The 12,820-nt window shown below is 50.0% G+C and overlaps 7 protein-coding genes across 7 annotated transcripts; 1 reads left to right on the top strand and 6 right to left on the bottom strand.

Moving 5' to 3' along the window:
• Nucleotides 1-735: 735 nt before the first annotated feature.
• On the bottom strand, nucleotides 736-2,498 carry PG998_003940 (uncharacterized protein; the record flags this gene model as incomplete). Its single annotated transcript, XM_066870758.1, has 6 exons — nucleotides 736-759; nucleotides 967-1,060; nucleotides 1,193-1,414; nucleotides 1,468-1,771; nucleotides 1,883-2,211; nucleotides 2,377-2,498. The coding sequence occupies 6 exons, from the start codon at nucleotides 2,496-2,498 to the stop codon at nucleotides 736-738; spliced, it is 1,095 nt and encodes a 364-aa protein (XP_066734508.1).
• Nucleotides 2,499-3,187: 689 nt separating this feature from the next.
• Nucleotides 3,188-3,446, bottom strand: PG998_003939 (MFS multidrug transporter; the record flags this gene model as incomplete). The annotated part of the gene is given in 2 exon segments (XM_066870757.1): nucleotides 3,188-3,356; nucleotides 3,373-3,446. The coding sequence occupies 2 exon segments, from the start codon at nucleotides 3,444-3,446 to the stop codon at nucleotides 3,188-3,190; spliced, it is 243 nt and encodes an 80-aa protein (XP_066734507.1).
• Nucleotides 3,447-4,400: 954 nt separating this feature from the next.
• PG998_003938 (uncharacterized protein) lies at nucleotides 4,401-4,937 on the bottom strand (the record flags this gene model as incomplete). The annotated part of the gene is made up of 2 exons (XM_066870756.1): nucleotides 4,401-4,638; nucleotides 4,786-4,937. 2 exons carry the CDS (start codon nucleotides 4,935-4,937, stop codon nucleotides 4,401-4,403), a joined length of 390 nt encoding a protein of 129 aa, XP_066734506.1.
• A 1,095-nt stretch (nucleotides 4,938-6,032) lies between these two features.
• On the bottom strand, nucleotides 6,033-7,144 carry PG998_003937 (uncharacterized protein; the record flags this gene model as incomplete). The annotated part of the gene is made up of 6 exons (XM_066870755.1): nucleotides 6,033-6,162; nucleotides 6,294-6,474; nucleotides 6,552-6,640; nucleotides 6,706-6,781; nucleotides 6,852-6,999; nucleotides 7,064-7,144. The coding sequence occupies 6 exons, from the start codon at nucleotides 7,142-7,144 to the stop codon at nucleotides 6,033-6,035; spliced, it is 705 nt and encodes a 234-aa protein (XP_066734505.1).
• Nucleotides 7,145-8,242: 1,098 nt separating this feature from the next.
• PG998_003936 (extracellular serine-rich protein) lies at nucleotides 8,243-9,140 on the bottom strand (the record flags this gene model as incomplete). The annotated part of the gene is made up of 4 exons (XM_066870754.1): nucleotides 8,243-8,307; nucleotides 8,372-8,419; nucleotides 8,499-8,739; nucleotides 8,862-9,140. 4 exons carry the CDS (start codon nucleotides 9,138-9,140, stop codon nucleotides 8,243-8,245), a joined length of 633 nt encoding a protein of 210 aa, XP_066734504.1.
• A 1,334-nt stretch (nucleotides 9,141-10,474) lies between these two features.
• On the top strand, nucleotides 10,475-11,272 carry PG998_003935 (hydrophobic surface binding protein A-domain-containing protein; the record flags this gene model as incomplete). The annotated part of the gene is made up of 2 exons (XM_066870753.1): nucleotides 10,475-10,843; nucleotides 10,910-11,272. 2 exons carry the CDS (start codon nucleotides 10,475-10,477, stop codon nucleotides 11,270-11,272), a joined length of 732 nt encoding a protein of 243 aa, XP_066734503.1.
• Nucleotides 11,273-11,416: 144 nt separating this feature from the next.
• PG998_003934 (uncharacterized protein) lies at nucleotides 11,417-12,020 on the bottom strand (the record flags this gene model as incomplete). Its single annotated transcript, XM_066870752.1, has 2 exons — nucleotides 11,417-11,648; nucleotides 11,713-12,020. The coding sequence occupies 2 exons, from the start codon at nucleotides 12,018-12,020 to the stop codon at nucleotides 11,417-11,419; spliced, it is 540 nt and encodes a 179-aa protein (XP_066734502.1).
• Between the last annotated feature and the right edge of the window lie 800 nt (nucleotides 12,021-12,820).

Genomic DNA, 12,820 nt, shown 5'->3' with positions numbered 1-12,820 from the left:
GAAAACGCAGCTACACCAATATCACTAGAACATATAGCGCCCGAGTCCGGCCCGCTCGGATTTCGATTACCAATACCCTGGTGTGTCGTGCCCCTGAGCCGCCCCAAAGCCGCATCCCACTTGCTTATTGTAGCTCGAATTGTCTCTGCACTCTTACGGAAGAGATTTGGCCACTGTGGCCCTTCTGCCGCGTCATGCTCATACGCGGTTCGCTCAGTTAATTCAAGGACATCTTTTAGAACCTGGCTTATGTCCAGCTCGCTTGCTCTTAGGACAGTCTCCTGGTCGAAGTCCGGATCGTCGAGGGTGCTTAATGTCAAAAGAATTTGCACAGCATGTGTAAAACACAGGTGCAAAGAAAAAGGTAACCCGGGATATGCCTGGGGCGTTGATCGGAGGTATAATCCTATGATTGCCTTCACTTCCATCGCACAGCTGTAATAACTCTCAATGCGAGTTGCGCTCAAAGGCTGCGGAGGGAGGTGAGACCTCACCGTTTCGGCGCCGTCCCATAGCTTGGTGTACAAGGGATTGATGGTGATTAAACCCTTATGAAATCCCGCTGATGCTACATTAGGCAGACATGAAGACACGCCTGATATACCACGGTGCGTGATGAATACTTCATGGACATGTAGGCTCGCATCGTGCAAGTACAGCTGTATAGTTTCTGTCGTATGCAATGACTCAGTGATGTGATGGTTCGAAACGGGAGTTGTACGAGACCTCTACCTTCTAAGAGTAGTCGAGGCTGCAAGCCTGATCGGAGCAGTTCAAACCTGGTGCGCAGCGACTTGAAGGAGAGTGATGCGAAATTTATCTTGTCACCCTCTGCTTGTTTCCACTGAGATCCGCGAGTCAGCAATTTTGTAAGTCTAAGTAGCCATTTCGACAGGCACCAAGGGGTCCGCATTATGACAAAGAAAGCGGCAACTCTGAGAGTTCAACATAGTGAGAAAGACATACCGTGCATTCGGCCACTTCTTCAACAAATTGTCGTATCTGAGCAACTGCAACAAGCATTTCGTCGCCGTAGTATTCTGGCTGCTCCGCCAGACTCCTGAGACAGTCTTCCACCTGTGGCGTCCAACAAACAATGTCTGTCTTCAGAAAGTTTGAAATACTGCATAGAAGCTCTTGATATTAGGCCATTGGGAGATCAAAGTACAGTTACTTATTTCAAGCGACTTACATTGAGGATATGATGAATGTAGCCAAGATTGCCCGTCGCTCTTCGTTTGTTCGATCCACGGTAGATGACGTAGAGCTATCGTTCGAATGGGGTTGGCTGTTGATATGGTGCACTGCCCTTGCGCTCTCGAGGGTTTCATGAAGCCGCATTTCAGCCACCAGGGCATTCGCGGCACTTGCGAACCGTCGGAGAAATGGTTTACCGCTGAAGTGATACAAAGACCTAATTAAGACGTTGAGCTTCTAGCACCAGGAGGTGAGTCATGTGTCTCTTACCAGCCGAGGTATGTCAAGATTCCTTGCAGTATGTCGATGTCTTTCTCAAGATCGATGATGAACTTTCGGGCAAAGTATTCGCGTACTTGCTGTCCCAGAATCTCACGCTGTGAAGACGACCTGGTACATATAGCCTGGATATTCATCCAGAGGAACGGCCTATGAAGCTGTAAATTCTGCGCACTGACTTCGGGAGCAAGATAGGTAAACGGGAAATGCCTGAGATAATGCGTGCGGAACGTATCCAGCAACTCATCGGCATGGGATTGGCATAATTCATCATCGTTCGAGGGAGGTGACGAGCCTGTTGGAGGATCAGTGTACTGCGGACAGTTGGCCATGAATAAGAAGTCTCTCAATGAAACAATAGATGTACTCGATCCGGTTATTGACAGAACTATTCTTGATGACCTACCGCATGGAATCGATTGAGATGCATCATGATGCGCAGCTGAGCCCTCACCAGAGAAGAGATGAGCGGCGCTTGGTGGTGCGCTGGATCTTTGACTTGTAGTAGGAGTGTTGTTGCCAAGGGTAGATGTGGCTGCTCCTGTGCCTGGCTCCGTCGGTGCAACATGATGGTCAGGTGTAGCTTGTGGGATCGCGTTGTGAGCTCTCAAAAGTGACATCAGATCGTCCAGTTTGTTCTCAATTTGCGAACTTTGAAGTACTGAAGCTGTTCTAGCGCCGCGCTTTCTCACCCTAGTAGCAGAAGGGCGGCACTCCAGCCCGCGCCGGTGACATCTGTTGACACACATATCAGTTGGGTTAGAGCGTTGAAGGAACATCGGCTACTACTGAGGGCTGGAAAGGAGAGATGGAGAGATGGAGAGATGGAGAGATGGAGAGATGGAGAGATGGAGAGATGGAGAGATGGAGAGATGGAGAGATGGAGAGATGGAGACGGACCTGACACATTTCTCACCACGACTGATGCACTTCTGTTTGGCTTTAGCGCATGGCGCACATGTGTGCCCATAGGGGACAGAAGCCTCTGAAGGCGCCTGCGTAGCGGTAAATGACGGATCCATTATCGATTTTATGTGATGGAATGTAGCTGTGTATTCAATAACGGACTTGACGATGCTTACGCGTCTTGTTTCTTGGACCAGCCCGGAATATGAAGTGGGCAGAGCTGACCTGACGTAAGGCGAAGGGGATGCATTGTGAACCCGACAGCTGCTCTTCGCTCCTTCCCCCGTAAGACGGTCGGATTACGGATTTCAATGCCCAACTCCGCAAGAACTGCCTTAACTCCGTGACGAAACAAACAATGCCGCGATTTACAGCTTAACGCTGGGCCGTACCATTAGTCTACCTTGCCAGATCCAAAATAAGGCTGCCAATACCCTTTCGTCGTATGCATTTACTGGACTGCTGCGTATTACGGTCGCTGTAATGTATCCACACCCACCTATCCAGATGAGGTTGCAGAAGGCGAGCCAGCGGGCCCCACAGAACGCCTGGCGGAACATGATGAACGCCATGACCATGAAGATCAGGGACGGTTTGACAGTATTTGGCATGGCTACGAGAGGCCAATTATATGAGGAGTTGTAAATCAAATGGCCAAGTAATTGCGATGTATCATTATGCTTGAGAAAAGGGGGGAAGGGAGAGATCAAAGGTGAGAAGAAACAAATATGAGGCAAGGCTGAAGGCAGGAGGTACACTTCGCTCAGGAAGCACCCTTGACCACCTGAACGTAGATCCGGGGGTATCAACTTGCGTAGAGGACCTGGTTCAAGCCGCTAGCCCTGATGTATTGCTCGCGGATGATGGAGAAGAGGATCATGGCTTTGTTGCCCTTGCAGTAGTCCCATACAACGAAGACAAGAAAGGTGGTGCCGAGACCCATGCCACCCACGAACAGCCTGAAGATCTGGGAGCTGTTCCAGGAGCAACATGGCCGCCACGGGTACGAATATGGCGAAGCCGATGAAGTCGAGTTTAAATGGGAACATGCGAAGGACTGACATAGTGAGGGCTTGGGGACTTAGTCTGGCACGTGTACGTGCGCGATGCTGATGCAGTGTGATATCTTGGAAAGATTTGTAGGAACAATGAGGTTGCAAGGGTCAGGTCAAACATATCTGGGATATAACAACTAATATCAAAAAGGCAACATACAATGAAGTGGGAACAAGTAACAAAAGAGAAATCACTCCGATGCAGGGAATCGAACACTGGGCCCGAGAACTTTCATTACAATGAACGAGAATCTCGAATGTTTACCACTACACCACATCGGATAAATGGCAGCTGTTGTTGTTGTTGTTGTTGATGGTAGTTTTGATGTAAAGAAGACTTGAATATGGAAGTTACACTGGAAGACGGAAGGGGGCGACTCAGTCAAGGGCAAACTTAGCGACGCTGTGGCAGGAACATACAGGACATGTGATACCCACTGGGCCTTTATCCACTCAGCTACGCAAGTTGGACAGAATCACCAGCTGGTTCAGATCTGACAAAAGCTGTGAAATCGACTACAAGGTTATCTTGAGAAAGAAGTTGCGCGTAAAGCGCGGTATACCCGCCTTGACAGCTACAAGCATGGACAGGGCACCGGTATGTGGCCCAGAAGTAATGGATATAATTCATTGTATCTCATTGCCTATTTTAGACTCTCAGTTGAGATAAAATGTAGTTCCGTGACTTTGCGTTTTGCCCTGAATAGTATGGCATATGAATGTAGGTCGAGATGTCTCAGGAGAACAAGACCTTCCTTCATGCAAGAAAGTTGGTTTGCAGTGTAGGAAGAAGACCGTTTGTCAGAACTGAGAACAAATCAAAGGATAATCATGATCCAGTTTCACCAAAAAGGACTGAGAAGTAGGCGAAGTAAGTGCCTGCCTATTGAAAAGGGGGTCAGTACAAATCCAAGTGTTAATGCTGAAAAGCGATGTCAACTCACATGAGTGAAGGAATACCCTTCAAATGTAATCCGAATCATCAAGCTCGACCTTGATGTCGTCAATGTCCTCGTTCTTGGTAACGGCATGGCGGGGTTTCTTAGGGCTAGGCTCAGCCGCGCCGTTGCCCTGGGCATCTCTGGTGACGGAAGTTCGCTTTCTGGGGCCGCGGGGTTTGGGGGCAGCCTTGATGATCTCCTTGCCCTCGTCGCTCTCGAGAGAATTAAGGAACTCCTTATGGAGTTTACGCCATTGCTGTCTAAGATAATAGCAAGGAAATTAGTAAATCATTTGTTTTCCCAGCTAAGCAAGGGAATAATGGGATAAAAGAGGCCGTCAGCCATCAGGACACGAGATGAGCTGTTTTGGTAGCAACAGGTCACGTGACAAATAGATAGATACATACCGACAGGCTTCAACGGACTTGTCGCCCTTGAAGACTTTGCCGATGGCGCTGGAGGCTCCCTTCCAGTCGTTGAAATCGAGCTTCTCGTTATGAACCATCAAGAGCGCCATAGCGAGGCGGAGGTTATTCTTGGTGTCCCACTGAGAAACCATTGTGATGCTGAGAGCGGTTGCTTGTAGTGGCGTAGAAAGAAGAGAAGATGATGGAGAGGCTTGGATGAGAGGGGGTTAGAAAGAAAAGTAGAAGATGGTGCGGTTCGGATGAAATGACGTTGGGAAGGATGCAATACCCGTGAGATACTTTTGTTACGGAGTGCTCACGAACACTAAGGCTCAAAGATTTTCATGTGTATTTGCTTAAAGCCTTCTGCTATATGCGAAATGAGAAAGACTCGCCCACTACTTGAATATAAAATCGTGGGCAGGGTTAGAGGGTAAGGGCTACAAGTAGTTGCACGTTTAGTAGTTGTACGTTCAACGTTCAATGATTGCACGTTTATTACAGGTTTGATCCAATACCGTCAACAAAGGATGGAACAAGTCTCATTGTAACCTTGATGTGTATCGAAACCGCATCAATGCCACCTCATTGCCGATATACGATATACAAATTGAACAATGGTGTGTTAAGCACCAATACATTGCAGGATAGCCACTGTAGACGTAGTTGAAAATATGGTAGCTATAGGGTAGATTCTCCCACAGTCCCATCTTACAATGCCACTGGGGGTACATACAATAGCTATAAGGGTTTATAATTAAGGAATCTTCTACAATTGATACCGTCAATCTCAATATGGGCAGTTCTAGTTCTACTAGGCATCAAATTACACATTGGAATATGCTGAAAGTACCGACACTTATTGTCTATTACATAAGCGTACATTTGTAAAGACCTCTTTTTTGAAAAGGCTTCTCTATTATATAAAACGCTCTTTGAAGAACTGAGACTCTGAATCTTATATTGTGGAAAGGTCTTTGAACAATTAATATTATGGACATTATGTGAATTTGGAATCTGGAAAGCACAAGCCAAATTTGAGGGCTGTGCCTATAGCTCTCGTTGAACCAGTTCCCCATTGGTGTTTGTTTCGTAGTGACTTATCATCATATCATATGTGTGAGGCAAAGACCAAGATTGCCATTGCGACCACCCATAATTATTCGATTCCTCAACCCAAATTGGAAAGATTTCGCGCTCGACACTGATGTTATAACACGAAAGGATAATATCAGACATATCTATATCTAGTGGAGCTTGTCCTCGCCAGTGATGACAGTGCCGTTCTCAATGGCTGCTCGGTGTGCTCGAGCAACCATAGTGTAAGCAGGGTAGTATTTGTCGAGGAAGGGGAAGAGCTCGGCAGCTCCAGGTGTGCTATGTAGAAACAAAAAAGAGATCAAGTCAGTTTTTCGAGTTACCACATAGATCGGACAGAAGAAAGGAAGAGGACATCAGGGGCAGAAAAGATGCCCACAAGGGGGAGAGGAGGGAACCAAATAACTCACCTTCTCCAGTCACGCATCAGTTCGCTCATGATGGCGAAGGTGGACAGGACCTGGACGCCGGCGTCACGCATGCGCTGGTTGCTGATTTCGCGGATGAGCTCAGTGGTCGTTCCGGATGCCTCAGCGTTCACGAAAACGCTGTAGCCCGCCTCACGCATGGACAGGGCGGCAAAGGTGGTGCCTGGTTATCACATAGTCAGTCATCTGCTCTGAACTACGATGGGCGATCAGTGATTGTTAATATTCGGTGCAACTCACAAACATCAGTGGTAATGCCGGCCAGAACAACTTGCTTCTTGCCCGTAGCCTCAATAGCCTTACGGAAGTCCTCATTATCCCAGGCGTTCCTAGAATTAGAGCCACAAGTCAGAATGTCAATCATTGATCAGATAGACGTGTGCGAGCTACTTACACCTCCCCAAGGCGTTGGACCAGGGGTGCATTGGGGAGCATATCGGTGAAGTCAGCGGGCAGCGGACCATTAGGACCTGCAGGCCATTGATTAGGAATTGCCACAGAGAGGGACGCTTTGTCAAAGCCGGGTGATAGACAACTCACCTCCTTGGCCCGAGGTGGTCAGAACCATGGGAGTGTTAAAGGTCTTGGCCAATTCGGCATGAGCGTAGATGGCATTGCGGTAGAGGATGGCGTCATAGTCGCGCGCAATGCTGAAGAGTCCGACTTGGATATCGACAATCACAAAAACCTGCCACAGACTGATGTTAGAAGACGGGCGGCGTAACAAGCTTAATGGGGATGGAATAATGTACGGTGTCGTTCTTGTTCAAACGCTCGTATGTATAAGCACTAGCGTAGCTGACAAACAGCAGGAGATTCGTGAGGAACTTCATTATAATTATTGATGTTGGGTATGAGTAGCAAAGAAGTGACCAGAGGAAGATATGCAATTAGGATCACTGAGTAGGTGATATCGCTGCCTTAAGTGAAGCTCACAAAAGACAATGATATCGTTGACTCTTTATACTTTAGGATATAGTTTTGTATACCCCTGAACAATAACCTCGCTAGCCAGGTTCCTGGACTTGACGTCACATCAACTACGGGACACTCCCACATGCTTCACAGTAGTAGGGGAAGAGAGCATTATAATTCTCTTACTCAGCATCAAGTTAGCCCAGAAGAATAGTCTTGGCTAAACTAGTTTATCCTTACCTTGAGGTTACTAGGGCATGTGGAATCGATCCGAAGCCTTGGCCCCGGAGATGGAACCTCTTACATAAGTTCTTCGACATGTATTTACCGCATTGATTGGCACGCAGCTCGGTTAGCACGTGATGATGGTTAGCTAGGCTTGCACATAATGCCACCAGTGCCTTGGGAGGCAGCCGGCAATCGGGTTTGTAGATGCTGTATTAGTGACCCGCTTTCTGTTTGTTCAACATAGAAATAAATACATGCGTCAGTTCGTATCGGATACAACGGAGCAAGACCAGCTCATACTCAGCCCACTGTGGCATGCTGGAACGACCGACCACTCATGGAAGCAGTTTGATACTGGCAGAAAAGTTTTGCGTTAGAGTTCACTTGCTTGCAATGATGTGGAGAGAGATTGGAAATGATCGGTCAGCTGTGGTTTAACCCGATCTGGACGATGCCCGGGCCGCAGTCAGGGGGCCGTTGCCAAGATATTCTGGATGCTTTGTCCAACTCCACTTTATTCCGTGGTTATACTCTCTTGGCAGCTTGGTAATGTCCTTTGATAAGCACGACATAATCAAACTATACTGCTTGGTTGAGTAATGTGCTGTTTAACCCCGTTTGTCTACACATACACACACGGCTTTGACATTCCTGTCACGATAAACAGACTGGGAACTGAAATACTCGGAAATCGCCGATTAGAGCCGTGAGCCGTCGGCTACTAGATGGTCTACTCGCTAAACTCCAACTAAAGGCATTGCTTTTGCCGGCTTCCAGAGGATGCTGCACTATGTTGTGCCCCCAGAACCAGCTGTGACGCCTAGCAATGCATCCGCAGCCGACCCTAGAGCATCTGGAAAGAGTTGTCAGTACAGGGCCATGGCCCGCAAGGGTTGTGGGGAACTCACCACCCGTACCCCCACTGGTGCCCCCCTTACCGCCTTTACCGCCGCCACCGGAAGGAGCTGTGAGCAAAAGCATCGTTAGGTATAACAGGAGAGGGAAAGGCCAGGATAGTGAGTAGTCAAGACGATGATGGCTTACCGTTGACGAAAGTAATCACGATCAAGCCATTTTCCACACCCTGTTGATATACCCCTCCTGTCTGGGGCACCATAGGAGGCGGCTCGTTCTTGCTAAGTGCTGCCGCGCCAGAGGCGTAGGCCTCGAAGTCACCCTGACCAGGGTTGATGTAGCCGACCATGCCGGCCCGGCAGTGGCCGCCCACGCTGCAATATATCGGGATCGGGGTAGTCTCGTTTACCTCGACAGAAAAGACATTGCTCTAAAACGCCGAAAGGAACGAGGAAGGGCGTCAACATCAGTCTCGAATTCTTTTCTATAAGAAACCAAGGTGCTTAAGAGTATAAACGTAACATGTACTAGGCAAGCAGACAACACACGTACACCGGTAGGTTCTCCGAGGATGAATCCAGAGTTGAAGAAGCCCTCCTTCTTGGCCGGGTAAGGGGTGCAAGGCGCGCCGGCTATCCCACGTACCACGGAGGAAGCCGCGTTCTCGTCGATGAAGTGGAAGTCGACGATGTCTCCGACCTGCGCTGTTACTGTGCGAGGGGTGTAGATCAAGGCAGGAGCGCCGTTAGACCCGACATCTATCCTGATGCGAGCACATTGCGACACCACTACCAGCGTGGCAAGGCAAGATGACCATGCTAGAAAAGACATACTGCGGTAAAGAGGAGCAGAAGGTAACAAGAACCAATAGTTGGATCTTAAGTGAAGGAAATGAACCCCATACCGACGGGAAATGGAAGCAGTTGCACGCTTCGGACCAGTTACCAGTGGTTGTGACCTGTCGGGCCCCGTCCTTGTTTTATACGAGGTGGCACTGCCGGGGCACATGTCGTAACCGGACCCAAACTGAATAAGGCGTCGCTCTCGTGACATGCGACGAACGAGGCTAGGCTCGCAATGCGATTGGCTCAGGCTCAGCGCTCTCTCATGTGCGAAGTATCCTTAAGCGAGGTAGCAGCGCATCCACAGACCAGTCAGCCTCTCACTCGACATAAGAGTAGAAAAAGATGTTCTAGGCATGGCTACGGGATCTTCTGAGTTCGTGTAGGACTTGGCAACTTGCGCTTTCTCTGTTTCGCTGGTCGGCGATTAGGAATGACCATGGTGTAGAGTCCAAACTCGCGACGAGCATATAGTCTAAAGGTGACATGAAGCAAGTGCAGATGGAAGATATCATCATATCCGATGCGTCGCAGCCCCCAACTGAGCGATGCCACTGCCACAACTGATTGCCGTACATCGAAACAAGAGCCCGAGAACGGCATCCACAAACTACGACACACCGACTTCATGCAATCGGATTACCAGGTCAGTCATAACTGCTCGGAAAGTTTCGCATCTGCGCATTGCGTGCAAGCAACCACGTTTCATCTCAAATTAAACCACCACCAGACACAAACGTCTAGTGGCAGCATCGAGATTCCCGGACTAAGGAAACACAACTCCGCCAGGACCCAGCGAGGTGGACGGTGCCGTCCAAGCTCCTGCCAATGTTCGCGAGACTCGTCTTCCGGCCACTAGTTTGAACCTTCACGTCCGGAGATGGGACGAGCTGCATCCTTCGTTTGGGGCTTGGGTCCAGATTTGCCGAATATCCAGGCTATGTTCGGGTCGGCGACTGTAGATTGTCGTGATTGGTACGAGCTGCTGGGCGGCTGCGGACTTGGACACGGGCGTCATCAACAACATGCATTATTGCCAACATATAGATAGATACATATCCCGTTGCTCGATGCTTGGTACAGTCCATTCAGCAACAACATCGAATAACTGAATCTGTTGAGTACACTCCAGTACATTTGAACTAGCCCCCTGGACATCTTGTGTCTACCTTCGATCCTTTCGTTACCTATCAACACTGAAATTTGGTCATTGCCCCTATTTCGATCTTTGTTGTATCTTAGGACCTTGTCCGCCAGCAATTATAAACCAACTTGCCTTCGGAAACAAATACAACAGTCTTATCCTATCTCTAGAAAGACCAAATGCATTTCTGCAAGCTTATCTTCGTGGCCTATCTGATGGGGCAGTCCTGTGCTAGCGCCCTACCACACGTCAGCGATAAACGAGGGGCAGCGGCCGACGGCGGCGCCCAAGACATCATCACCAAAATAGGTGCAGTCAGCGATGGCTTGGACGGATGGGCGGGCGCCGTGAACAAGTACATGGTCGGATACCTATCACTGGTGCCGGCCGACAAAGCGGAGAAGGCGACGGAGGCGGCCATCGACGACGCCATCGCCTCTGTGAAGAAGACGAAACCACTGGCATCCAAGGAGAACGCCGCGGTGGCGAGTCAGGTCGCGACCATGCTGCCGAAAGTACAGGCCGTCGCAGACGCGCTGAAGCAGAAGGTGGGCTAACACAGACAGCAACAATCATATCATAGGATCCTGGCTGACTATTGCTCTCACTGCTAGGCCCCAATAATGATGAAAGAGAAGGTCGGCGGTAAGGTGGTTGAGGATGCCGCCGCTGTCCAGAACAAAATGGACCAGCTGTTCGCGTCGTTGCAGGTCATCATGACGGCGCAGACGCAGCCGGGTCTACGCAAGGCCATGATAGCCGTGGACAAGGTCATGAGTAAGACCCAGGCGACCTTCTCGGGAGGCAAGTTGGCGATGGCGAACGAGGGAGTCGCGGCAACAAACCAGACCGGCAAGGCGCTCCAAGGGGTGCCGATCAGTGGCGCCGCCTCTTGTAGAGAAGGTTGTTGGCGGAGCAAGGGGGTTTGGACGGTGGTCGGGTGGACCGTAGTGGCTGGTCTGCTGGCAGTCGTTTGAGAGTGGTTTTTCCTTATAGAATTGATTGGAGACAATCGCATGCATTGCAGACCATTTGCAGCCAAGAAGAACCCATGAGACCACACATCATTCCGATAAATCCGACATTCTACATTATATTTACACGCATAAACACACTCATTATCAGTCGCGGGCCCAAGTTGCCACCTCCAGCATCCACAGCCAGCCGAACAAGATAGGCACCAGAGCGAGGAGCACCCACCACAGCTCAACCGTGAGCTGCAGGCGCAACCACTTCTTCCAACGGTGCTGGCGCTGCGGCCGATGCGCGCAGGAGGTGGTGCTGTAGACCAGGCAGCCAAGCCCCGGGCGAGACTCGCATTCCATGTGTTCTCGGCGACGCTGCATGAGCAATCTGGCAGAGGTATGAATAAGTAAGCAAAGAAGGAAGCCAATAAGCGTGTAGGCGGGGTACGTACGGGACGCTGCCCCTGCAGAACTTCAAGTCGCTGCCCAGGTCACAACGCTTGTCGTTGGGGCACTCGAGGTGGAGCATGCGGCGCTGGACGAGCCATTCGACCTTCAGGCGGACGCCGGTATTGACCAGTTCGTAAAAGTAGCGGCAGGTGTGCTTCAGGGAGAGTGCGTCGGGGTAGATCAGCTGTTGGGCGATGAGGTGGTGGACCTCGGGCGGTAATGTGGCTAGACTCGCCACACCACGGCCTCGTTGACCGCCGCAGCTCCCACTACACCCTCTACCCCTTTGCTCCTGGGGATCCCGAAGCATCTTTCAGCTGGTTATAGGCTCCTGAAGGGATTGGAAAGAGAACGGGTGAAGAATTACACAGCGCTTAATGATACGGTGTAAGAATGAAAGACTTGGAGGAGAAAACGAAATCACCGAACGGCGTTTGATGATATTGTACCTCAACTAAACAGCTGCCTGCGTCGCACTGCGCCTGCTAGCTAGATCAGCATCTAACGGGCTGAGTTTCAGCGCAGCTTCAGCGCACAGCAACAGCATCGATTGATTCTGTCCCTCCTTTAACTGCTAAAGTGGAGAACAATCGTTGGCCTGCCTAGCCTGTTACCGAACCGAGCGCCTGGGTTACGAGCCTAGTGCCGCTAGCTTTCAGGCACCGAGATAACTGATAACGTTCCCCGATGTCATTTACTGCCTGAACCATCCAGTGTATTGACCAGTGTCGTTGCATAGTGAAGTGATCATGCATCATGGAAAGTTGCACGTGATGTCGTGTGGACGTCGCCACCAAATGGAACAACGCGTCGCCGTGATTTGGAGACATCACCCGAAAGACGTGGATGGCCAATTCGGCCCAAACTCCGCTGCGGTTGCCTTCGATTCGGGGTATTTACCAGTCTACAACCCGCACTCTAGCACAGTAACTATTTCATCATGACTTGGAACCGTCCCTTCATCGCCTCGGCCCTTCTTGCATCATAGATTATTTTATAGCTCCAATCCATACAGAGGTCTTCTTAAAGAAAAAAAACCGACCTAGACCTTACCGTGCACCCCTCCAGATGTCGGCACAGATCCCACCTTCGGAAAGCGACTACGGGTCC

The sequence above is a fragment of the Apiospora kogelbergensis genome (assembly GCF_038363985.1).
Source record: "Apiospora kogelbergensis strain CBS 113332 chromosome Unknown utg000002l_segment0_segment0, whole genome shotgun sequence".
NCBI classification, from domain to species: domain Eukaryota; kingdom Fungi; phylum Ascomycota; class Sordariomycetes; order Amphisphaeriales; family Apiosporaceae; genus Apiospora; species Apiospora kogelbergensis.
This window is presented reverse-complemented; position numbering and strand designations above follow the sequence as displayed.